This window comes from Panulirus ornatus, chromosome 32 (assembly GCF_036320965.1).
Source record: "Panulirus ornatus isolate Po-2019 chromosome 32, ASM3632096v1, whole genome shotgun sequence".
NCBI classification, from domain to species: domain Eukaryota; kingdom Metazoa; phylum Arthropoda; class Malacostraca; order Decapoda; family Palinuridae; genus Panulirus; species Panulirus ornatus.
The window spans coordinates 4048408-4076217 of record NC_092255.1 but is presented as its reverse complement, the minus strand read 5'-3'; the positions used below and the strand labels follow the sequence as shown (position 1 = coordinate 4076217).

Genomic DNA, 27810 nt, shown 5'->3' with positions numbered 1-27810 from the left:
AACATGATTCCTTTTTGGAGAGTCCTTTATTAAATCTTCTCAAACAAAAAATATTTAATTCCTGATGATCTTTATTTACCTATTAATGTTAATCTTCCATTTCTTCCTTCCGAGCATGGGCTTGCTTTGCTCTTAATGCTCGTTGTTCTTCCAACCATGCAGTAATTCTCTCCTTGAGTTCAGTGTTTGGAAGGACTTCCTCCATGGTGAGTGGTTGACGATTGAAGGGATCCATCTGGTCTGAGAGAAGGTGTCGTGCAATGGTCTGACGGTCACACGACAACTAAAAAGGAAAGACATATATATGTAAATATTAGAATAATTATCTACAACTCTAGGATATCTTACTGTTAGGTACTTAGTTATGTAATGCTATGACATCTTTTATGGGGACTCGTGAGACTTGAGTATAGTGTTCCATTCAGGAGTGGGAAGGTTCATAACAATGCTGTACTCCTTTCTGTCTGCCAAAGATAATAGAGCCTTATCAAAATGTAATCACATGTGGTGTTATCACTTACAGGAAGTGTGCTTATTCACTCTCCTCTTGCTTCTGGGTATAAAGTACAGAAAGCAGAGGCTTACACAGTCAAGCCCTAAAGACTATTCCATGGTTTAATTTGACTGCTTCATGTACTCCAGTTCAGGCCAGTGACAGCCCTTCACCTCCATGTACACCTCTCACCCACTTAAATGTTCAGGACCCATTATCCGAAAGTCTCCTTCATTTCATCCTTCCATCTTCTCGGTCTCCCCTCAGGGATGGCTACACATTGGCCCTTCCATTCTGGCAAAATCTCACTGGAGGTATTTGTTGGTAGAAAGGTGTGTGTGTGTGTGTGTGTGTGTGTGTGTGTGTGTGTGTGTGTGTGTGTGTGTGTGTGTGTGTGTGTGCTGCTTTTCTTTTCTATAATGACATCACAATGAGACTCAGCCATGGCTTCACATATATATATATTTCTTTTCTTTTCTTTCTTTTAAACTATTCGCCATTTCCCGCGTTAGCGAGGTAGCGTTAAGAAGAGAGGACTGGGCCTTTTTTGGAATATCCTCACCTGGCCCCCTCTGTTCCTTCTTTTGGAAAAAAAAGAAAAAAAGAAAAAAAAAAAAATATATATGTGTGGAAGTCGAGAACATTATCTCGGAAAGCAAAAATGGGTATGTTTGAAGGAATAGTGGTTCCAACAATGTTGTATGGTTGCAAGGCGTGGGCTATGGATAGAGTTGTGCGCAGAGGATGGATGTGCTGGAAATGAGATGTTTGAGGACAATGTGTGGTGTGAGGTGGTTTGATCGAGTGAGTAACGTAAGGGTAAGAGAGATGTGTGGAAATAAAAAGAGCGTGCTTGAGAGAGCAGAAGAGGGTGTTTTGAAGTGGTTTGGGCACATGGAGAGAATGAGTGAGGAAAGATTGACCAAGAGGATATATGCGTCGGAGGTGGAGGGAACGAGGAGAAGAGGGAGACCAAATTGGAGGTGGAAAGATGGAGTGAAAAAGATTTTGTGTGATCAGGGCCTGAACATGCAGGAGGGTGAAAGGAGGGCAAGGAATAGAGTGAACTGGAGCGATGTGGTATACCGGGGTTGACGTGCTGTCAGTGGATTGAATCAAGGCATGTGAAGCGTCTGGGGTAAACCATGGAAAGCTGTGTAGGTATGTATATTTGCGTGTGTGGACGTATGTATATACATGTGCATGGGGGGGGGTTGGGCCATTTCTTTCGTCTGTTTCCTTGCGCTACCTTGCAAACGTGGGAGACAGCGACAAAGTATAATAAAAAAAAAAATATATATATATATATATATATATATATATATATATATATATATATATATATTCTTTTTTTATACATAATTGCAATTTCCTGCATCAGCGAGGTAGTGCCAAGAAACAGACAAAGAATGGCCCATTCACTCATATACACGTAAATATACACATTCGCCATTTCCTGCATTAGCGAGGTAGTGTTAAGAACAAAGGACTGAGCCTAAAAGGGAAATTCCTAGACCTCCAAACATGCAACTATAGATGACTGTAATACTATCAGTGTTCGGTGACAAAGTTAGGCAAGCACACACATAATACACATAAGGCAACAATCTATATCAGTTGCACGTATAGCCCATGTTAATGGGGGTACAAAACCTTGGAAGGAGCATGCATGAATATCACTTAATCTACCTTTTTCATCAGGTAAGGCACATCATTCCTTGTCAAAACAGTCTTTGATAAAGGTCAGTAATATAAAAAAATATGCCACTCAGATTATGTAAACATTTTTTCATTCATTATTATTCTCAAAGGGCCAAAAATCATAGGCTTGGAAGGGGGAGCCTCTCCTAGCCCCTGCCTTCCACAAACTCCTTATATATCTACAACCTCAACCTTCTTCCCCTATGACCCAATTCAGCCCCATGGTTCCTTCTGCTGCCACCTCCAGTCACTTCCTCCAGCTCCTCTCCATACAAATTCACACTCACCCTGACTAAACCTGCTGCTACACTCTTTACCTTAATCTTGTTTAAATGAACTCTTTTAATCTCCTACATTATTTCCTGGTAAGAGGGAACATGTAGGTCGAAAGCAACACACAATTAGAGGATGAAAGTCACTCTCTACAAAAAAAATCTGGACTTGTGGAGAAAAGTATATAGAGAATTTTGGAACAACAAAAATTGTAAGCCTTAATTTGCCCTGGTTCTGAAATCCTAAGCACATGAATTTGTCTATGAAGTGTAACAGAAATTACAGTAGCTAATATCAGTGGCATCCCTAATCACTAAAAACAGTAAATGGTCTAACCTTTCAGTTGAATTATATGTTAGATAGTTAAACAAATAGCTGATAATTGCATTAGGAAACAAGAAATAAGTGAAAACAATGAATTACCCAAGTAAATATAAACAGGTAGAAAGGGAGAAGTAAGAAGCAGATCCAGATGAAGGATGAAGAAAGGACGAAAAATTGATGTTTTAAGACGCTTCATCTATCTAAGTAATAATGTAAGCTGAGGTACTGTTCTAACGCACCCTTGATGATGGAAGTATAACAGGGTCAGTCATTAGATGTGACATGATTGGATCAAGAAATTCCTCTGGTGCATCAGCTGCAATGTCTTCCTCTATGGCATGAATTTCCCTGGCCTTTACTACCATCCTTGCAACCTCTTGTATTTCTTCTGCCAATGATGCACGCCCAATGCGATCTAAGATTAGGAAAATAAATATTGTAAAATTTCTTATTATTAATTCATACTGGGAAACTGATATCACTCAATTCTATCAGATGGTTCTGTAAGTATATTTCAATTCTTTAAAATCATGCTCTTTTGTATGCTGAATCAGATGAGTTAGACAGAATGGATGGTTGATTTGATGTGCACAGGATATGTTGAAAGTACATGTTATTAAAAACAAAATTCTTGTTCCTGAAAAAATAGATTGTCAAAGTGCACTTTCATTCTGAAAGGAAAAAAATTAGAAGTTCTAAAAGTCTTCAGCAATCTGGATGTGATGATCAGTGGAAAACAAAAAATGAAACTAAGGTTGAGTAGCTTCCTGCATGGAAGAAAAATTGGAGGTGCATAGAAAGCTCTGAAGAACGGTAAGTGTCTGTGTGTAAAGGGTACGAGAACCTAGTACGGTGTTGTGCTTCTCTCAGCTCTGATGTATGGGTGTGAAATCTTAGTTTTTCTTTTTCATGATTTGTCTAAATAGGGCAATAGAGATGGGGACTCTGCATGCAGGAGGGAGCCATCCTATGGCTCATTTCAGCTCCCATGGTTCCATCCACTGCTATGTCCACTCCCATGTATCATTAACAGTCCAATGCCAACTGGTTCTCTCCTTTCAAACTCACATTTCAACCAATCTGTCTGCTTCCGGTCCTTAAACTTACAAACCTTACTTTTATTCACATGAACTCTCAAATTTCTCCTTTAACACACTCTCCCAAATTAGAAATCAGCGTCCAAAGTTTCTCATAGGAATCTGTAACCAGAGCCATGGCATCAGCAAACAGTAACTGACTCACCTCCCAAGCTCCTCTCACCCCCAACAGACTGCAGACCTGCCCCTCTCTCTAAGACCTTCCCATTGACCTCCGTCACTACACCATATATAAAAAGATTTAACAGCCATGTTGACATCACACACCCCAGCTGCAGACTCATATTCAATTGAAGCTACTCACTCTCTTCTCTTTTCATTTGATCAACTGCCCTACTCTCAAAAAATTCTTCACTACTTCCAGTAGCTTTTCTCCCATACCATATTTTTCTTATACCCTCCATAAAGTATCTCTATCAATCCTACTCCTACACATGTATGAGTTAAGCTTTTCATACTCTAGACATCATCCATCTCTACAACATTACAATAACTGATTCAACACATCTAACAACCCTTTAATTCCATGATTCAACAACCACAATAATGACAAAGAGCACAAAAAAGCTCAATTATCCCAAATTCATCCTAAACAGACATACATACAACATCAATACATTTTATGACATGTGGTCTTGCCCAATGAGTTATGGCTTCCTCAGCACAGCAGGGGCCATGTAGAAGAAAGGGGCTCCTGTAGCAGGAGAGGAATCTCTCTCTCAATTAGTGGATGATGAGTAATTTAACAAAAATGATTAAGTTGAATTAATTTTTGGAAAAGACATGAAGTATGCTTGATGTCTCATCAAACACTGATAGGTGGAGCTTTCTACCCCTTTATTTTGTTGAGATGTACATTATTCAAACCCTTAAAAAGTTAATTCTCAAAATGCATACTCTAACTACAATTAATATCTACCATCAGTAAGGAATTGGGACACAAAATAATGTAACCATGCAACACATTAATAAAACTGCAATGGTGATGCATAAAAATTCTTAAATGTGAAAAAAAAATAAATAATGAAATTACTCACATAGCACATCATAGGCTTGAGAAAATAGCTCAGGGGTATATGATCTTCCATCAGCTGACACAGCTAGGCAAAAGGCTTCATTACTATATAGGTTAGTGTATACCGAACATATGTCGGAAACTATTTCACCAGGACGGAATTGACACTTCTCCATGTCACGTACCTGTGGGAAATAAATAAGTCAAATTACTGACACTAAAATTTCTCATTAATTCCATATAAAGATATTTGCTAGATGGCTTATGGAATATATTCACGAGATAGGGGATAGGAGAGAAAGAATACTTCCCACATATTTCCTGCATGTTGTAGAAGGCAACTAAAAGGGAAGGGAGCGGGGGGCTAGAAATCCTCCCCTCGTGTTTTAATTTTCCATGCCAAGTGAGGATATTCCCTCAAAGGCTCAGTCCTCTGTTCTTAATGCTACCTTGCTAATGCAGGAAATGGCAAATATGTATGAAAATAAAAGAAATTACATATTTCATCAAACCCAAAATTTTACCAAGGTTTGACATTTACCTAACTCATATATGTTCAAAAGTTAATCTTTAGCTTTTTTTTCATACATATTCATGATTTCCCACACTAGCAAGTTAGCTTTCCAGATCAGATGACCAAACTTTAGAGGGAAATCTCCTCATATGGCCCCCTTCCCTGTTCCTTTTTTTGAAAAAGTAAAATCTTTAGCTATCAGTATATATTTCATGAAAATGTTCACACATTTAGCAAAAAAAGATCATGCTTAATCCTACGAAACACACATCAGTACGCTTTCCTCTGTTGATAGTGTCTTGCCATATCTACTCAAGACAGCAGATGTGGTAGCACTCTTCCTAATCCTTCTCAGAATTAATTCCACATAAATGGTGATATCTATTGGGAAGCTGAAGATTGCTTAGAGCTTCTTTCAAATGAAGGTAAAATTCCTGCGCCTGTGAATATTACTGACCTGTAACCACCTGCTAGATAAATGATGATGACAACTGTCATATTTGAATATATTAGTAGACCTTGAAGAGAGATTCTGAAAATATATGTGCAGAATTTACAATGACAGCAGCAGCTCAAGATTGAATGCCTCAGCATTATGCCAAAGTTCAAATGTTTCTGAAGCAGTGGGATTCAATGATTGTGGTTACTTAAATGGGTCACAATACTTCTTTTTCAGCTAAAATCATCCTGTTTCCCTGCTAACTGTGTAAGGCACTTCTTTTGCCCTGCCTATGTACCACAAGAGTTAATGTTACCTTAGAGTTATACCTCCTCTATTACCCTTCACACAAGCTACGCTGTGTATGGTCTTTAATGAATCTATCATCTGCACTATTCATGAAGCACTCCAAAACAATACCGTGCACTTCAGCATGTTAGCTCTAGCAGACCTAAATGGTTTTTGATCTTGTTACATGGAAACACTTTGTGTGTGAAAGTAATGTGAATGGAAACATAGCAAGCAAAAAGTAAGAAGCACTAACACTTACAAACATGGAAGCCATATTCCACTTCAAAACACTGGAGATGGGTTGGGGATGTATGCAAGTTAGCTAAGAGGCGATATGCATTTCATTCATCCCATATGAATTAGAAGATATATATAGTTGACAGACAATTCATCCCATGTAAATTAGAAAATATATATAACTGACAGACAAAGTGAAAGACAAATAACACCATAATTACCAAAAAAAATTTTTGTTACACACTAATTCTCATGTGCTGCATTAACCTCACACATCTTGTTTGTACATCATAAGTTCTCCACATCATCTTAATTCATCTATGTTTCTTGCTTCATCACTCTTCTTATATAAACATTACAGGATGAAGTCAACATTCTTAATCTCTTCCTCTTTATATAATATTTTGCTATGGATAAGCACATTTAATCACTTAAAAATCTTTGCAAATAATACCAGTCACGATATCTTTGCAAATAGTACCAGTCATAATCAATGTCAATTAAAAAAACACCGAGGAAAACTTAACCATATGGCATAAACACAAGATAATAATATAGTCATGCTTCTCTTTGGATGATAAGTTTACCTGAGTAAGGGGTGTCATACTTAGTCTAATCTTTGGAAATACATATGAAAAAACATTAAATAATTCACAGCAACTGAGTTATGCAATACACTCTTACATGGTTCATTTAGTACCCAAAATGTATGTAAATAATCCACAAAACTAATGTCTTGGGAAAAAGTTAATGATAAACAATCTTATACCAACCAAACGTAACTGCAAATCTAGTGAAGCATCAATCATCTCTTATACCAATAAGCCTGGGCTTCGTTTACCCAAAAAAGGATGACAAAAGGTAATTTTCTTTAAACCTCAATTAAAGCACAGTCTTGCACAATAATGCACCTTCCATACATATAAAGCCTCAATACCATATACCCTGAGGCATTCCTCGCCTCATATTCCTACCAATAAAGTTCCCATGGAATTACAGACAAAAAGCTTACTTTGAGGGTGCGTTGTTTGGGGCCAACAAGAGTACACAGAAAGTAGTTGAGCATTCCAGCCATGCGATCAACTAGGGTGTTATGAATGAACATCTGCGGCATCTGTAATCAACAAAGGGATACTGCAAAACAAATCATAATTAAGACAAGCGATTATAAAGGTAAGAAATCTAAATGGTTCCCCTATCATGAAAAAAAGTCATGATTTTACATTTTTACTTTTCTACAATAAATGCAGTAAAAATGAATTCATAGCATAAAAAACATGAAAATTCTTTTCAATCAACAAATATTACTTTGAAGAATTTGCAATTCACCGGTGTATCACCAAATAAATAAAAAATCTGATGTTTTTGTCACATTATTTGAGAAAAGACCATGGCAGAATACACAGAGTACAGTGGCAAGCTACCAAGACGATCATCAGCCTAAGAAACAAATCCTATGTAGGCCATCAAAATTTAAACTCACTCAGCTTAGGAAAAAGGTTTAAGATGTGATAAGATACAAAAATTCAAAATGATCAAAGATGCTGACAATCTTAATCTAAGACTATACCAGTCTGATTTCACTCACAGTAATGGATATAAACTCATGGGCGAATCTTTTATTTTGAATGAGGCAAAGTACTTTCATTTCAATAGGACTGTTAACCTTTACTCTACAGCAATTGTAATCACCAGGAACAACACTCCGTGAGTGGGATATTCTCAAGTATTTGAAAAAATACATATCTCAGATTTGTTACCTTTAATCAACTACAACATAATTTTCAAAATAAAATTAGATGAAACTCAGTCTGGTGGGAGATTGTTTTTACATGCTATGCATTCACTGCTGAACATATAAGGTACCCAGGAGTATATTCATACATACATAATACAAAATATATGATTACTAAGAGTTTTCATCTGTAATATCTATGATCTTGTAAGAGTGATACATCTTCAGAAATTATAATCACATACATTAAGGTGGTGGCACAGACTTCTTACAGACTTCCTTGACAACACTTACATTGATTAATACTGTAAATAAAATTTTTTTGGCTGTAGTGGGAACAAGGAGAAGAGGGAGACCAAACTGAAGATGAAACGATCAAGTGGATTTATTTAGTGTTCAGGGCCTAAACTCGCAGGAGCATGACAGGTGTACATGGGATAGACTTAAGTGGAACAATGTGGTACACAGGATAGATGTGATGTCAATGGACTGAACCAGGGAATTGTTTCCAGCCACTACAGCCTAAACATTTTCTATATACATCATCAGTCAATACATGCACAGTCAAGGGAGCCTGTAAAAGGTCTGTGCCCTCACCTCACACAGCAAATGAACATGTTAAAAAAAATATCTACTAGACCATAAATATCCTTAACTGTCCTTTCTCTAATAGCACATATTATTCTCTCTCCACATCTTCACTTGATTCCCTGAGTCCATCTGTTTCAATGTCCCTAAGTCCCTCTTTCACAATCAGTTTTACTGTCCTGGTTCTGTTCAACAGTGCATATTAGTCTCGCTAAAGCTTCACTTAATTCCCTGTGTCCCTCTGTTCCCACGTCTCTAAGTCTATTTTTCACTGAATCAGTTTCACCATTCTAGCTCTGTTCAACAATCTCTAAAGCTGCTACTGCATATCCTCCTCTTTACATGCCAAGGTGGGCATATAGTCTCATAAGAAGGACTGAAGCAGCGACCATAAAACCTGATACTTATATGATCTTTTCTAGGATTTAAGAAAAAGCTAAAAAGAGTTTCCATGTTCTCTATGATTAACAATACCATCCTCTTAACTTATATTTCCAGCTGGAAAGTTTCTTAAACTTAATGCAAAGTCCCAAGAGAAGAGGAGGCAAATTACAGCATAGTAAACATCCTACCATTTGAGATAAATGTCCCTAATGATTAAAGTATAAATTGAGTCGATAAGTTTCATTCATCCTTACTGCTGCTGTAAGGCAAAAATTAATCTAATGTTACCTCTCTAGTGAGTAGAATAAGTATCTGGATGGTGTGTGCCCCAAGCATATTGTGATAACGAGCCAAGACTGTTGTAAGATGGAAACTGCGTTCTCTCTCTTCCCGCTGGGCAGCAGGCAGACTAGTCCACTCCCCACTCTCCCTATTGAATATACAGATTCTAATTCTTGCAACAAGATAAACGTATAGATGGAGGGGATAACATAAGAACTACAGATTCTCTATGTACTACCCCTTTAACTAAAAAGCAAGACAATCTTTATGAATAAAAATGAATTTATACAATCAGCATATCAAAACTGCAATTAGATAAAAAGAATCTAGTACCACTAACAGCATAAATTAACTGATACAGTACTTCAACCGATATGAACCCAAGAGTGTCACCTGCATAGGAAAAAACTCTCTAAATGTCAATTAACAGTTTTATCCTTAATCTATCAGTTTCTAATGCTTGTACACATGAGAAGGAAAGATCTTTGAGCTCCATTTTGACTTTACTTTCCAACTCATCCTCATCAAAACTAAATCATATGTAATTTTCAAACTAAACTTAGCAAAGAAATTTCTCTTCTCAACTTTAGCGATGTTAGTATGTTGTCTACAGCTTTACTCACACCACTTCATTCACAGTTCAATAACATAAACATCGAGCGGGTCTAGACCATGAAATACTTTATATTTCGTTGTCAATGCAGTCTTAACAGCATCACACACACTATTCACAGTGCAAGAAACTTGAGTTCTAGCCAGAGTAATGATAATGAGGTCCCAACCTATACCCATAATGTCATTTTCCACATGTAGATAAAGGTGTTCCATCCACTAATCTTTCCAACAAATGCATTTCTACATTCTATGATACAATATACAATAAAGAAATAATTCACCCCTAAAGAGCATTTGCATTACTTAGCATACTGACACTCTATGTAAAAAACCTGACAATTCATCCATCAACCCTACCACTGCCACATGAGAAACATGCCTCACATAAATCCATGCTGAAAACACTGTCCTCTCAGAAATTGACACACACCTTACGAATTCATTCTATCATTAGCCAATAAGTAAAATGTTGAGAAATTAAGGTTTCCTTTATGCAAGATGCAAATAGCAATAAGAATTCATTATCAAAAAGCCCATATTCTAATGTGTTGGGCTGATCTCTTCCTGACATGGTATACTGTTGAAGTTTTATAATCAGTTTTTTCTGTCATAAAACAATCACACCTCAATATTCATATCCAATAAAAAGTGCATAAAAACTCTTATGTACTCATTCAATTGAACAAAATATAATTCTGATGATTACTTCTGATTTTTGTACAGACAAGTGTAATACAGACCTAATCTAGGAAAAAATAGAACAGTTACCTTTGTTTTTGACTCTCACGAAGCTTTGACATGTATGACAAGGCTTCATCCAACAAGAAAGTAGCATCATTCATCAAAAGGTTGACAAATCGAAGAAACAATGGTGGTTTGGCAGACTCCATGCTGGATAGGGCTTCATCAGCCAGTTCTGAAAATCTTCTTCGATGACTAAGTGACTTCCACAAGTATTTTATCACCTCATACCTGGCAGAAAATTAGGAAACATTAAAAAGGTTCCAAAGACATTCATATGTACCTAATTACATAATTCTAACCCCAAATCTCAACTTGTATACTATATTTCATACTTGCCCACTGACAGCGAGAGAGCACATAGAATACATGTAATAAAGAATATAACAGCAGCAAAGTTAAAAATCAAGATTTCAGCCTCAACATCTCAAAACAGTGATAAAATGGATCTGTGCTTTGACTACAGCTGAAAGTGGAAAAGGGAGGAGAGTCTGTAAAGTGAACAAGATGAAGATTACATGTTATGAGACAAAAAAGAATTAAGGAACATGTGAAAAGGGATTTCTAATTTTGGAGGACTATTTGGATATAACTAATAGTTTCAGCATCCACAAAAAACACTCAAACAAAACGAAACATACTTTATGAAGATGAAATGTATGAATAAATGACAAATGCAGTATCATATTTCTCTTATAACTACATATGAATGGAGAGGTTTTGGGAAGGAGAGGAGGGATCAAAAGTAAGATAGAAAGTAAAGAACTATGACTGAAACATGATGATGAACAAAGAAAGAAAGAATGAATATGTGCATTTATGTGCCACAGGTGATGAGAGCACAGAGGAGGTAGAGGCCATAAAGAAAGTGAAAAGATGGTGTGAAAGAGGTTTAGGGGGTATCAAGGCATGAGTTTTTAGAAGGGCATAGAACACAACGAACCAGATCAGTGTGGTACGTGTGGAGGAATAGCTGTCAATTAACTGAACAAGGGCAAGTGAAGAGGTCAAAATATATCATGGAGTAGTCTGTGGGCCTTGGCTATGGATGGTGGATTCTGATTTAGGTATGTTATACATACATGAAAGCTAAAGACCGAATGTGAGCAAATGAAGCCACTGTTTGTTTATCCCCAACACTAGCTCATTAAAGTGGGGAAGGAAACTTGAAGTAAAGAAAATGCTGAATTCGTTATTACTTACATGGGTCTTCTATAGTTGAACTTCTCTTCAAAAGCAACACTCTGGCCAGTCATCTCTATGCTGACAAACACTTGTAGGAGGGCTGTTACAAGCTCTGTTGACAGGGGATGGGTGGCAAATAGCTGTTCTCGGTATCCTAAGAGTAATCCTCCTCTAGAATTTGCATTCTCTGGAATGAGTGATTCTAAGGTTTCAGCAAGGCGGGCACGCAGGTGAGGGTTGTTCATTCGGTTTGGAGAGCCCATGAACACTATTATGAAAGACATGAGGTGAGGAAGGATCAGGCTGCTCACAGATGAGTCCAAGAGTGACGCATTATACCTTCGAAGAGCACTAATGGTTTCTGTTAGAGTCTCAACAAGGAATTCAGGAATACATTGTAAAAAAAGATGAGGATCTTTGTCATCTGGGAGTGGCACTTTAACATCCTGCACAGCAGAAGGTGGACTACACTGATCTGGAGGGCAGAGAGCCATCTGCACAAGCCACTCTGCAGAGGCTCCTAAAAACTGAAGTATGCTCTCAGCCATGTTAGGCTCAAGTATGGCAGTTCTGAAGGAGAGAAAGATGGTGGTTTGTGACTCAATAAGAGAACGCATCCTTTCTACAGATGACCTTTGAGTAGAGGTATCTTGAAATTCCTGCTGCAAGCGGCCAAGCTCTTGATATAACTTGTGAAGTTTCTGCTGAACCACCTGCCAAGAAAAGTATTTCCTTTAATAAAAATGGGGGACAGAGAAGAAAGACTACTTCCCACGTAATCCCTGTGTGTCGTAGAAGGCAACTAAAAGGGTAGGGAGCAGGGGCTGAAAATCCTCCCCTCTTGTTTTTGATTTTCTAAAGGAAGGAACAGAGAAGGGGGCCAAGTGAGGACATTTCCTCAAAGGCTCAGTCCTCCATTATCAACACTACCTTGCTGATGCAGGAAATGGCGAATAGTATGAAATAAAAAAAAGGAATTTTCACCAATGAAACTTCTTTTCAAATGCCTGTGAATACATGTTGTAGCCCTAAAATAACAAGGGATGCTATACTAAAGTAGGCTCAAGTCAAAAAGGAACTGCAGAACACATAATACTGTGAGCTCTCAGAAACAAGCCCCTTTTTTGTCAGATTAAGTTACATATTAACTAGAAGGAATGCAAATCAAATTACATGGGCTGAGGTGTTTCAACTTACATAAAAGAAAATATGATGTACATTTTTTTCATACTTGTTTGCAACATTCACTTAAATCTACTCTCTAGTTGTCATATGAAATACATCAAAACCTATTCACAAGCAAGCTCCACGGACTTTCTGTGGTTTCCCCTAGCTGCTCCATATGCCCTAGTTCAATCCAATGATAACACATGGTATGATGGCAAAATCTTCAGCCTTCCTTTTCTCTTTTCCTCTCTATTATCTTTATGCCACTAAGCCATGAGAATTTTTTTGCAACGACTGAAGTCCTACTATTTTCACAATCAAAGGTATGGTTACTGACCTGGACACCAAGGTGCAGTGCTCGGTGTGTCAAAAAGAAGCATGCACTAGTGAAGGAATAAGTCTTGGAATGAATGCGTGGGGAGTCTTCTGGATGTGGAATCAGGGTAGTTTGTTTCCCTAAATTTCCTGTGTAAGCTCCAGACATTCTGTTATTGCTGATCTCTTTTGGAGCTGCACAATATGTAGGGTCAACCTGAAATGAACATAGCAAGACAACTTCCAGCAATACAAAATTTAGAATTAAAATATTCTTGCAAGAAAAAGACATAAATGACAGATTCACCCTATTAGAGGAAGATAATAAATAACACCCACAATAATTATATTTTTCATGCTTGTTTGCTGTTTCCCATGTTAGTAATGTAGAGCCAGTAACAGATGAAGAATGGCCTCATTCACTCACATCTACTCATAATCCATCATGTATAATACATCACAATCAGATCCCCCTATCAAAAACCAGGACCTACAGACCTTTCAACAGTTTCCCACAACCACTTCACATTCCCTGGTTTAGCCCACAGACAACAGGTTGCCCTCTACATACATCAGTCCAATTAACTATACGGTCTTGCATGTATTACACCCTCCCAAGTGTTCCAGCCCCGTCAAAGCATCTTTCAGTCCTTCCTTCCATCTCCTTGGTTTCCACATTTTCCTTGTTCCTCCATTTCTGACATATATGCCCTGTTAGTCATTCTCTGTCACTCATACTCCTACACACTCTGATGCTCTGTGCATGCAATTACCCTCTCAATCACCACTCTCCCATACAACTTAACGGGTACACTCAATACCACTCTCCCATACAACTTAACGGGTACACTCAATACCACTCTCCCATACAACTTAACGGGTACACTCAATACCACTCTCCCATACAACTTACCAGGTACACTCAACAAACTTATATTTCTGAAATTTGGACATTCACCTTTGACCCCTTGCCTTTGTTCACAATGGGGTTATAGAAACATTCCACCAATCCTCAGGCACTTCACCATGAGCCACTAGTACAAATGAAAATCCTAACTAACCAATCAGTAACACAATCTTCTTTCTGAAGAAATTCAACTTCACTTCCATCCACTTCAGCTGCTTTGTGGCACTTATTCTTATGCAAGGCTTTCACTAACTCTTCTCTTTTCATCAAATTCTAACCATGACTCTCTCGCTATGCATCTCTCCAAGAACACAACAATCCACATCTCCCATACTATCATCATAAACATTCAACAATCCTCCAAAATACTTGTTCCAACTCCTCTTCACCTCATACGTACCTGTTACCACTTCCCCATTAGTCCCCTTCAATGATTTTCTTACTACTAACCTCATCCCAAAACATTTTCTTATTCCTGAAGTTTGCCGATACTCACTCACCCCAATACTCTTTTGCCCTCATTTTCAGTTGGTGCACCTTCCTCTCAACCTCCTGCCACTTTTTATTATACATTTCCCAATCACTTGCACTCCTTTCTTACAAATATTGCCCCTAACCTCTCTTTCCCCTTTCACTGACAACTAAACTTCTTCATCCCACCACTCATTACCCTTTCTTAACTGTCCCACCTCCCACCTTTTGCATGGTGTATACTCCTCTCACACACAAAAGCAATGCTTTTCTAAATACCTCCCATTCCTCAACCACTCTCCAAGCTTTATTTGCTCTTGCCTCCTGCCATTCTACATCCAACCTCTCCTGATATCTCTTCCCACAAGCCTCTTTTCCAAGCTCATTCGTTTTCAACGCCCTCTTGCCACTCATATCCTTTACGCTTCTCCTGGAGCCCTTACATAGCTTCACTCTTGCTTCCATCAAGTAATGCTACAGTCTTCACTTAGCCCTCCTATCAATTAGTACATAACTCAGTAATACCTACTAATCATAAACCTTGCTAACCCAAACATACCAATGTACATCCCTCTTTGTAAACCAGGTATTTTCACTATACCAGTTCTTTTTCAGTGCATAACTCCACATGCTGATAAACAATTTCATTCACATCACTGGATACCCCATGCCCCCTTCTCATACCCTCAAGTGCCAAAGAACCATCATTAATACTTGATCCCTCACATCAATAACAGCTGACTCAATCAGCTCCTTCCAAAATGCTGCCTTTCTTCATTACTCTCTTTGTTTCCAGGAACATAAGCAATAATAAAAACCAATCTCTCACAATCCACATCGGTTAAGGGATTACTTCATCACCTTTTCTCACACATTCCCACAATGACTTCCTCAGCAGACACCTTACCCCTGCCTTAGCTCAGCTTCAGATTAACTCTTAAGACATTTCCAGACCATTCTTCCCTTTACCTTCAAATCTGTTTCACTTGAGCTAGAATACCCATGTTCCTCTCTTTAAACACACAACCTATCCCTCCCTTCTCATCTTGGTTACATCCCTACACATTCAGACACCCTAACCTGAGCTTTTGAGGAGGAAGAGCACACCCCACTTGGGTCCTTCTTCTGGTCCAATATCAAGAAATTATGATTCAATGAGGAGTGGCTTTCCAGCCCCCTTGTCCTACATCATACATTCACCTTTTACAGGGTGCAGGAAACACTTGGTATGTATTCTTTCTTAACCTATCCCCAAGGATATGGAACTGGGGATTGATAAAAGTCTGTCGTTATAAATGTTTAAGTGATCATGCAAAATGTCATGGAAATAAAACTAACTTTGAGAATTTTGGCAGTCTTGAGGTCTTGCGTGAAAGGCTGTGCTAGTTGTAGCATGACTGCACCAAGATTAACCATAAAACCATCACATACATATGTGGCACCAAGCAATCCTCCAATACCCTCAACGTTCCACATGCCAGCACGACCACTATTTGCTTCAAGGCATGATTCTACCCATGTCAACAATCCAACTTTGGCCTCTGGTGACACCTGTGAAAAAGATTTTCAAAACTTTATCTTAAAATAAAACCAGGTATGTCAAAAGATTTTACTGAGATACAGTGGATATTTGTTTTGTAAATATTCAGCACGTAAATATTTCAGCACGTAACTGCACCCTAAATGCAACAACATTCTAAACAGAGGTGTTTACAGGGAAGCTTCATTTCATAGCACAGTAACATATCATGGTAAAAAAAAAAAAAAAAAAAAATGGTAGCCTACGTGATGTACACAATTCTTCACTTACAAATTGATGTCTAAACTCTTTAATGTGCTCAGGAATATCATACAGGGAGTACATGTCAGAAGTATGCAGAAATCTCCTACATCAGATTCTGGACATTTTCAATGCTTGTTTGCCTTTGTTAGGTCATGTCAGGAATACATAACTTGAGAACAAGGAAGAATTCTTACTTACTCCTTCCTCTGTTTCTTCTTTTGGAAAATGATATTTTGGAAAATGACAGTACATGAAAGGAAGACTTCTAACCCCTGCCTCTACCTCTCTTTGTTGCATTCTACAACATGCAGGTGATACTTGGAAAGTATTACTTCTATTCTATTCCCAGGATTAAATGGTGTTATGATAGGAGATGACTGACTGCATCATCAGCTGTGATGTGAGAAATTCAGTATTAGTGGTGGGTGACTTGAATGAGGCAGTTGAGGGCATAAGTAGGGGACATCAAGTACTTAGTGACATGCATGAAAATGGCAAAGAGCTTGTGCAGTTGTGTGCTGAAAAAGGAATGGTGACTTGGATTACCCAATTCAAAAAGAGGGTCATACATAAGTAAGCATATGTGAATGAGTAGGGACGATGGTAAGTGAGCATTACTAACTGATAAACAAGCAAAAACTGAGACACCTGAATGTGCATGTGATGAGAGGGCAGCTTATGGGATGTCTGATCATTACTTGAAAGCAAGGTTGAAGGTTTGTAGAGGCTTCTGGAAAAGCAGAGGTGATATGGATGGGAAGAGGGTGCTGAAAATGAGCAGACTTGGAAAATAGGCTTGCAGGAAGACCTACCATGAGAGACTGAATGCAGAATGGCAAAAGGTGAGAATAAATAAGACTAGGGGAGATGGTGAGAAACGGGAGGTATTTAGGGAAGCATGGCTAACATGTGTGAGACAAGTCTGCAGCAGCAGCATGTGTAAGGTGGGAGGTGGGAACATAAGAAAAGGTAGTGCATGAAGAGACGAGGAAGTTAAGTTGCTACTGAAAGAGAAAAGAAAGATGTATAGGCATCAGTTATGAGGAGGGAGTGTAAATGTTTGGGAAATGAACATGGAAAAGCAGCAGGAAGTCAAGAGGATAATGCAGGGACTAAAACAGGGTAAATGTGGAGAAAAAGAATGAGCATTTGTCAAGTGAATGAAAAGTGTGCTCTACAAAGGAAGAAAAAAGTTGTTGGGTGGAGAAGGACAAAACAAACACTAAATCTCATTTGTTTCCTTTCAAAGCTGTATGAACTGGGCTGACCATGCTATCTCTAGAGTCAACTCATGGGCAGCCAAGTTGGAGATGGTAAAGTCATAGGACAATGTTTGAGGAATCCAGGGGGTTTGGGGATGTGTTTCCTGACTGTATTCATATATAATAAATGTTTATCATTTATCTGTGATTTTGTAACAGGTATGTAAACTTGCTGTCTTATTTGGGCCTCCAATCACTAACCCTATATCTATATTGAAAACCACTGAACTGAAATTTGCAAAACTGAGAACCACAAGACTTCTCTAGGTCTCTACTTCATGAATATTTACAATCCTGGTGTAATGCTTGATTTCATCTATTGATGTTCTGGCTGAGGGGTACCTGAATGATCTTTTGTTGTATAAGCCAGACGTATACATACTGTTCCATCACTATAAATCATATGATTATTCACTGCTGAAGTATCACAGGTCTATGTAAAGTCCCTTCTACAAGCAAAGATCAACATAAGGTCCGTTTAAAGGGTTAAAAGATGCCGTCTTGATCTCTAAAGAAAATAAAAAAAATTAATGCCCTACTTTCATCTCTAACAGGATGACACACGCCCTCCCTTTGGCTCTAAGGGGTTAAAAGAATGCCCTGCCATCTGCTCGAAAGGGCTAAAAGATGCCCTATCTTCAGCTCACTTCTTGAAGACTTTTTGATGCAGCCCCACAACACATTTCTCATGATAAATGCCACCCTTAGCCTCAATAGTCTCTCATAAACCCTGGACTTTATGCCCTGAACATTTTTAAACAAGTCTATCTCCTCACACTTCAATTGTGGTTAAAAGGAAATGAGTTTCAGATACAAATCTATGTACTTACTTAGAAAACTGATGAATATTTTGTAAAAATTTTCAAATTGAAAAGAGGAAACACCTGATACAAAATATCAACTAATTACATGACCTAAATCAGCTTCAATTCTTCAACCAAGGATTTTAACTTATGATATTCCATCAAAAAGTACGAGGAAGGCCTTTTTTTACAAACCTTTAGGAGTGTATAGAATAATTTGTAGATCCGAGAATTGATATTGCTCTGGGCCCGCCAGATGCTATTCTCTGTGTCTTTGTGCGTCTGGTCTAGTTGTAATGAAGGCTTCTCAAAAAATTCATATGGGTCAGCCTGGTTCTTAGGAAGACACGATATGGACAGCAAACTGCCTAAGGGCGTATTCTGATAAGCTCGACCTGTCCTGGCCCGCTGCAACTCTGAAGATGAGCACAGTATTTAGACTATTCTGTATCAACATGAAAACTTACGTACACTTCAAATCTGGTCATACCTAATGAGTTAATTCATTGCAGGGTTAATCACATTTCTGTTGAAAATATGAACAAGACTAAAAATATCAATAAGCTTTTTGTTTCTATATGTTATGTATCAGATATTTTTATACTACATATGGACAGCATACAAACTAGCTCAATGCATTCATATTCTTAGGTCATAAATGCATATCATTCTTTCCAGTACAGTTTCTTCCAAATTTCCTTATACTTCACAAAGTCTCTCAAAATGTATAATCATGTGCTAGAAACAGTCGTACAACCATTCAAAATAACACTGTAACCACAATACTGCATCTCATGATCTATAATATATCCCCATCTCAATCAACTAAATGAAGGTTAAGTCGGCCCATTAGAGGCCAACTTTTGTTACATCCCTAATTTTTCCAAGGTTCTTAAATAAATGAATTATTAATAGATATAACAGTCACACGTGTACTTACTACAATGATGGAGATTTTCAAGGAACAGTAAAAACTATTATGAGTCAGAAGGAAACTGCTCTGGGGACACCTGAATTGCCAGGTCAGAAATGGGGCATGCATGAGATGCAAGCTATTCTCCCCATTTCCCCACATCTCCATCACTTTCAGCATTCCAGTAATGCTGGATCTCTAAGCACATGCAACACTGCTAGCAATCTTATCTGTCATGATTTACTTAAAAACGTGTGTGTGTGTGTGTGTGTGTGCAGGGGGTACTGCTGCAAAAAATGCACATCTGCATCCAATCCTTTAAATGAGAGTAGAATGACAAAGGTAACTGATAGAATTCGGTTCATAAAAGACAATCAAAAAGGGAGAATTAAAACAATGTAATTATGCATTCACCAACACTGATTCCTTAACAAGAATATTCATCCTAAGAAATCACTCTCTACAACAACTCTCTACTATCCTCAATGCCTCCGGCTCATTTTACTTACTTTCCGGGGTCTTGGTAATGAGGGTCGCTAAGTAAGGTGATGAAGCATAAAAGTCAAGTATATCCACTAAGTGGTAGTTTACTGTCATGAGACAACACTGTCCAAGCTGTGTTGTAACCTCAGCAAGGAGCTGATCAAATAGTGCAGGTGGAGCAGTTCCCTGACCAGCCAAGTGCTGGGTCAATTTAATGGCAAGATCCTCCACAGCAGCTTCTTGACCAAATCCCGTCAGGAAGACCTGGACCAGCTGGCGGTCAGGGTGCTGGCCACGGTACAGTTCAGGTTGCTCCAATGCTGTAGCCAAGTTGGTTATCACAGCTGCTTGCACCTGTAATATCATAAGTGCAAAGTAACTTTATTACTGTATAAAGTAAATCAAAACACATGAGGGTAAGGAGAAGTAAATAGGAATGGGGTATACAGAAAGATTGTGATATCCAATAATAGATAAACTGTATATATTACACAAAAATTCAGGGAGTGTTTTAATTTACATCTGTCATGTACTTCCAGGCTTGAGAGAAAGAGCGGAGTCTTCAAAACAACATAACCACCTCTTCCTGTATCATCAAATGACTCTTGAAGAAGAAAATCTTGTCCATGATAACATTTTACAAATAAGTCTCTAATCTTTGATTCTTAATGTAAAAACCTATTTCCTATTTTCATAAATGGATGACTTGCTTATATGGCTTTGGTGCATTATACATGACACTTTGAGAGTGAATGAGAGCAAAAGAGGCCACTCTTTTTGTCTGCTCCTGGCACTACCTAACTGACAGGGGAAGCAGTGAACAAGTATGAAATAAATACACAATCTGGTCAAAATCATTCTTAGTATATTCAAGTGTCAGAGATTCTAAGTCTTAAAACAAACTGTGGAGGCCTTGGTATACAACAACTGAGGAGAGGGACTTTATCCTATGAATCCTATCATAACAACGGCAATATTAATATGGTGTGTCCTGAGTTGATTACCCTTCACCCTACCATGTTCCCTCTCCTAACAAAATCTTGGCAATTAATGAACAAGGGACATAAAAACCAATTCATTGGCACCCTTTCTTTTTCAATGAGATGATCATCATATTTTCAAAGTTAAGAACAGGCTTATATGTGTCACAATGTGCCTGGTCATTCTGGAATATTTTGTTGACTGTAGCATGAGACCTGTTTCTGAGCCATCAATTGATGGATTAACCCACTAGCCCTAGTGCCATATAAATGAAAAAAGAAAATGGGTTGACTGGATATTTGGGCTTAAGGTCTATCAACCACCAGGTTCATTAAGACCATCCATGTCAAACTATGAATGCCAACTAATAAAACCTGAACTGCTTTGGGCATTCAAGACAATTTCCCAACAATACACACCTTCATGTGGCTCTTGTTTTCTGGGATGGGAAGGGAAGAACTCATACACTTCAGTATCAAAGTTAATTTAGAAAAGCAGAAAGGATTAATAAATGCCATACCATGTAATAAGGTGCTTGAATTCATAATTCAAGCAGACATCTACTAGCAATTAGTACCAATTATCATTTGCAACCCTGCAAAAACAAATCCGTATACATCCTACTTCAAAAAGTCATCCACAAAATCTATGGGGGGCTGGAAATCCTCCCCTCTCATTTTTTTTTTTTTTTTTTTCAAAAGAAGGAACAGAGAAGGGGGCCAGGTGAGGATATTCCCTCAAAGGCCCAGTCCTCTGTTCTTAACGCTACCTCGCTAACGCGGGAAATGGCGAATAGTATAAAAGAAAAAGAAAGTTAAGAAAAAAAAATAACTGGCTGTAACCATCTGCAATCATCAAAACATATCATATGAGTTATTGATCTCCTTAGAAGACAAAACACACACCTGCCTGGCTACATGGGAAAGTGGCTTGTCTCGGGCAGCCCAGCACCTCTGATACACCTCAACAAGGTACACCACTACCTCAGCTCTGCCAGCCTCCTCTCTTCCCTCATCTCCAGGTCCTATCAGGTTAACATTGGGATTCTCAAGGAGTAAACGGTCAAACAACAGCAGCTGGAAAGTGTCAGTAGTGAGAGCATCGGCATCTGTGAGTAGAACCCGTGGGGATGGATGAGGTCCCAGTCTAGTTGTCACGAGGAGTAAGTCCTCAAGAAATGCTGTTATACCTTCTTCACTGCCACATGCTTGTCTGTAATATAAACTTTATATTATATAAACTACAAAAACTGTTGATGAAAAATATCAATACATAAATGTAATTAGCTACACTGGACACAGATATATCCTTTCATACAAGTGAAATCAAAATATTAGGTTTGGAAGTCCAAATCAAAATGACCAAAACCTTTTCTTATTCTCTAGCAATGCCCATATTGAAACCAAGAACACATTCTACATTAGAGTTAAAGCCAGCTGTCAATAATATCACATGAATCAAAAAGTCATGAAATTTTACAAAATGTGTCTTATAAACTGAACTGAATATCCACTAAAAATCTTCATATACTGCAAGCAGCAGGTCCAAACTCACATCGTGGTATGAAAAATATATGAAGAATAAGGAAATTGTCCTCAATCATATCTCTGGGTATAAACTCAAACCAACAATGATGTTAGATGAAAACCAAACAGCCATATTCTTTAACAAATGATAAGCATGAGATTATCATAATTTTTTCATACTATTTCGCCATTTCCTATATAGTGAGGCAGTGGCAGGAAGAGACAAAGGACAACCTAATTTGCTCACATCCACTCTTTAGTTGTCATGTATAATGCAACAAAACCATAGCCTCCATCCACAGCCAAACCCCACCAACCTTTCAGTAGTTTCCTCTAACCAATACACGTGCTGTGGCTCAGCCTAATGATAGCCCCCTCATACCCTCCTCCATGTTCAGGCTCTGATCACCCAAATCATCTTTCACTCCATCCTTCCAGCATCTGTTTCTTACTTCTGATATATATACCCTCTTAGTCAGCCATTCATCCTCTCCCTATGTCCATATCATTTCAGTATACCTTCTTCAGCTCTCTTATACGTACATCTCTCACTTATTCTATCATTGCTTATTCAATCCACCCTCCTCACTACACATTGTCCTTAAACACTGCACATCCAAAACATACACCCTCTTCCATATTTTTTTTACTAAGGCTTATCCCTTACATCCATATAACACAATCAAATTTATCATACCATCAGACATACCCTTCTTTGCCCTCACAGATAATCACTTCCCTTTCTACAAATTTACTAGACCATCAGATACACTCTTTTTTGCCCTGAAAGATAATCACTTCCCTTTCTACACACTCCTCATTGTGTCCAGGCATTAGCCTCCCTCATCCACACTCTGGCTTAAATCAGCTCCCATAGTTCAATCCACAAATATATCCATTCTCAGGCATTTAAAACTCTCCTCTTCTCTATTCTGACTTACTTGCAAGCAACTTGTCTCTAGCTACCACTAAGCTTAATGGCCTAACTTTTATTGACGTCAAATCTCAACTCTCTCCTTTCACACATATGAGATAGCCATGATTAAGGCAGTCAGCAGCTGTGCTGTTCAGCTACCATAAAGTAAAAAGTAAGGTTTAACACACATGAAACTTACTTTTTCCTTTTAAAAAAATCTAAAAAATAATTCAAGTTGAAACACCTCAAGCATTTAATATCTGACACAAGCAACATCTTCCATTCTTTTGTATTTACAGCCCACAATTCTCACCCATATAGCATTGTAGACTATTATGCCATCAGACATACCCATCTTTGCCTTCTCTTCCCACATGTTCCTCACAACAAACATGACCTTTGCTCCCTCACCCATCCTAAGATTCACTTCAGCTCCTATGGTCCATTAACTGTCATGCTCATCCTCAGGTATCTATAACATTACATTTCCTCCAGGCTCTCCCTCTTCACTTCTGCAGCTTTGAAGCTGCACTCTATGTGGAAGCAAGGAAATGATGATGGATTCCTTTGGACTGACTGGTATAAAAAACACAATCGTACTGTTAATTCTAGACACTTAGTTGATTGAATTTCCTTATAACAACAGACATCCTTTCTCTCACCCAGTGGTTGTGGCCAACTTTTAGGAAAAATGAAACTCCATGATCATGGCATTATTGAGAGAATTTGGAAGATATTCACCGATGTCATATAACATACAATGGGTTTCATTCAAATTTCAATATGGCTGTAGATCTATGAACCTCTGATGAGTATTATAAAAAATTTGGAAAATCACCACCACCTTAGCACAAGATATCTGCTCTACATTTCTTACTCTCGCTTTGTAAACATAAACTCATTTCTGCCAACTCTGAATATCATCTGATATACTCGAGTAGAACTTATCCCTCTTTATACCTCATAAGAGGGTTAAGTGATATACAGTATAACTCCCATCTAGACCACAGGTGTATTCCGACCCCAAACTCTCAGATCAACTAGTTCTTTCTTAACCTATTACAGTGTATCAAATACCCCTTCATAACCCACCTGCTGGGTGGGTCTTGGACAGGCTGCTGATGAACAGGGCTGTGCTGATGCTGTTTGCTGAACTGTTCTGCATCCTCCACTGAGCAGAATAGTAAAGCAAAGGGATTATCTTGCAATTTTGCCGACATGTTGTGAATCTGTGGAATAAAACTCTCTGTTACGAAAGTCTTTGTGAACCATTTGGACATCAGAATATAAAAATAACAAGAGCTAAGATACTGGCAAATAATGACTAGTATTTCTTGATTCCCCAAGTTGCACCAAAAATGCCAACACCACAACATGCTCATGTCTTCCATAACTTTGCAAACGGTGGATCCTGTGCACATATGCATATTACACCAGAAATTATTTTGCAGAACTGAGGTTTCTAGACCCAATCCTTCTGGCATGAGAATACAGTAATTACCATTAATGGGCCAACCATCTCCTATGCACATTATCTTACTTCTCTAAAGAAATCTTATGATGTTAGATATATCCCATATCTTCCTGGAAAACCAATCTACATCCCATCAGCACAACCTTATCCCACACATTCCGACATTTTCCCAATTTCTAAAAATGATGCACAATTCTGTAAATCTTTATCGTTTTACCTTTCACACAGAAACCTCTTCATGAACATAACTCCAAGATCTACGCTAACCATCCTACTATCAATGACAACGAAAAATCTTACATGCAGAACAAGACTGATTTTCCCTATCTGTTACAGTAACTAAATTTTTCTTATGTAGGATCCAACTTTACTCCACTTCATATTTTCATGTGTGTCCTGACTTTTACTATTTTAAGCCTGATGATTCTTTTCATTTGCCTCTATGGAAGCTATGGAGACCTTAAGCTACCAGAGTTTATGAAATGTCCAAATGCTGCCACTGTACCTTTGGTATTTGAAAAACATAACTATTCTGGTTGTAGTTTGATGTAGCTGCTGGAAAGTTTGGTCACCCAGTTCAGGTGTGTTCAAATGGAAGCAATACGAGTGCAACACAAATTCATACAATAAGGTTGGAAAGAGCAGACAAAGATGTGCGTATTCTAAATAAAACTGAAAATGCCCATGTCAAATACAAGAGAAAGTTGAGCGGTGTACATGTGCTCTGGTTATTTCTAGTAATGCTTCACCTACTTACACAATAATCAGCCTCACAATTTCCCAGAACTTCAGAATCCTTCAGAGTAACAACTTATCTATCACCTTATAAAATAAAATCATCACAATCATTCAAACTTAAATATTACCACTTCCCTTTATGCATTTTGTCTAGGGGGTGCCAACACGATATGCAGCGTATGGCTTCATAAGAAATACAGTTCGTCATATCGCATGATAAAACAACGTAAATTTCAATTCTTTCTGTATTTTTCAGTAATGTAAACAAGTAATTCTGATACTTTTTCTGATGTGTACACTTCTGTTACACCACAACATTTATGAATGTGGTAAGTACAAAGGTTTTGACTTAACGGAAAATAGATGCTTTAATACTACTGTATATAATTAAATTGTACATATCTAATATTACGTACTTATAGGAAATAATAAATATATAGTATCTGCAGTCATATGTCAGCTATGTAATCTATTTGATTATAAATTGGCATAATTCTTTTCCGTTGTTAATGAAGTAGTATGATTGCTACGAGTGTGATTAAACAGGCAGAAGCTTTACATCAAGTGATCCTATATCTAGATGACTTCAGTGTCTTTTATGAGTGATATATGTCATAACAATTTTCAATTTCAACATAAGAAACAAACAGTAGACCATGAGGTCATAAACTCAAATGGTTATGCTGAGCCTTTAAGAAAAAGCTTTTTGGTGCTAATTTTTTGAAAGACTTCATCAGAATGTTGGGAAATTGGTTTTTACCTATCTAAAGTCCTGCGCAGAATGTCCACCATGCAGGTCACAAACTAAAAACATACGTAACCACAATTATAACTTGGTAAAGTTACGTAACTTGGTAAATCTATTTGATCTTATTACCCACACTGGCAGTACCTAACTGTATCACACATAAAACATTATATATCAACTCCCCAAAATTTAAATAACATGTGCGTAGTGTAAGAGGACTACTAATACGTCTCGTTAAAATCCATAACGTATTCCCATTGTGTCCGTAAACTGGAACTTCACCTGAACTAGATGTCACTCCCAAACGTTCTTTAGGGTGAAGGCTACAAGTGAAGTGTTTTCTACTATATATATAATTACAACAATGTTAATGGTGTTCTATTCACCAGGTTGCTACCGTAGGATGACCCCTGGTGCCCCCCCGCCGGAGCTAGAGTTACGGTGCCGGATACATAGTGAGGTAAATCAGGGATAATCTAAATACTCTTTAACAATACACAACGTCATTTCTAAACTACAGGAGTCACCACCTTCCTCCAAGAATGGAAGAAATAACATTTCAGACATTAAAACCGAATTCCATGACTTAATATTCCCAAATCTTGCCCTACGTCCTATGAGGTACTACCACCCCCAGAAAAAACACTTAGATACCATCAAATTGAGTTCATACCATAATTCCTTCATTGAACATTACTTCATCATGTAAATAATATTATCTAAACCTCCTCACTCACGTCTAGGCTCACCAACCCCCACTACCACACTATACCCCCACGGGGTCACTAGACACTGTGTTCTCTCACGTCACATAACACTTACACATATAACACCTTGTTATTCACGGCCGTACGGTGAGGTAAAACCTCAATAATAATGATAAAATGTCATCAGCATAATGACAGACAGGATGGCAATGTTGACGTGTTAGACCCTCAGCTGATTCTCACGGTCGCGTTCGAGATGGACACCATTTTTTAAAATAAATCCTCAAAGCCACTGCTTTCTTCTATCTGTATAGATATTCTAGGATTTCTATCATTATTAATTCGAATCATTCCTAATATCATACCCTGGATTGATGAATAGGAATAATAGTCGCCTAAAATTCACGCAATGAGGATTTTGCCAACTAATTGGCATAAGTGGGTCAAATGGTATTTTGCAGACAAATACATTTTCCTGTATGTCCACTTTCATCTTAGATTCATCAAGTTATCCTATAAAAAAGATTTAAATTATCATTATCTATAGAACTATCATTTATCATGAGGGTGGTAATCAATTTTAATTGCATTAAGTCCTCTGTGGTTGCAAGAGTTGATAACCCTGTCGCCATCTTGAAGGCAAAATGTTGAATTAAGATAATCAAACCAATCTTCCATTCCTGGCCCTCTGACCTTAGTCTA

At 38.0% G+C, this 27810-nt stretch overlaps 1 protein-coding gene across 1 annotated transcript; it reads right to left on the bottom strand.

The window, feature by feature from the left end:
• Nucleotides 1–27362, bottom strand: Ube4A (Ubiquitination factor E4A). The gene is made up of 14 exons (XM_071680875.1): nucleotides 27224–27362; nucleotides 24534–24670; nucleotides 21905–22211; nucleotides 20045–20372; nucleotides 18818–19038; nucleotides 16113–16325; nucleotides 13419–13613; nucleotides 11933–12627; nucleotides 10757–10960; nucleotides 9380–9521; nucleotides 7397–7498; nucleotides 4926–5088; nucleotides 3031–3206; nucleotides 1–283 (listed from the first exon to the last, which is right to left on the bottom strand). The coding sequence occupies exons 2-14, from the start codon at nucleotides 24659–24661 to the stop codon at nucleotides 89–91; spliced, it is 3069 nt and encodes a 1022-aa protein (XP_071536976.1). The 5' UTR covers nucleotides 24662–24670; nucleotides 27224–27362; the 3' UTR covers nucleotides 1–88.
• Nucleotides 27363–27810: the final 448 nt, after the last annotated feature.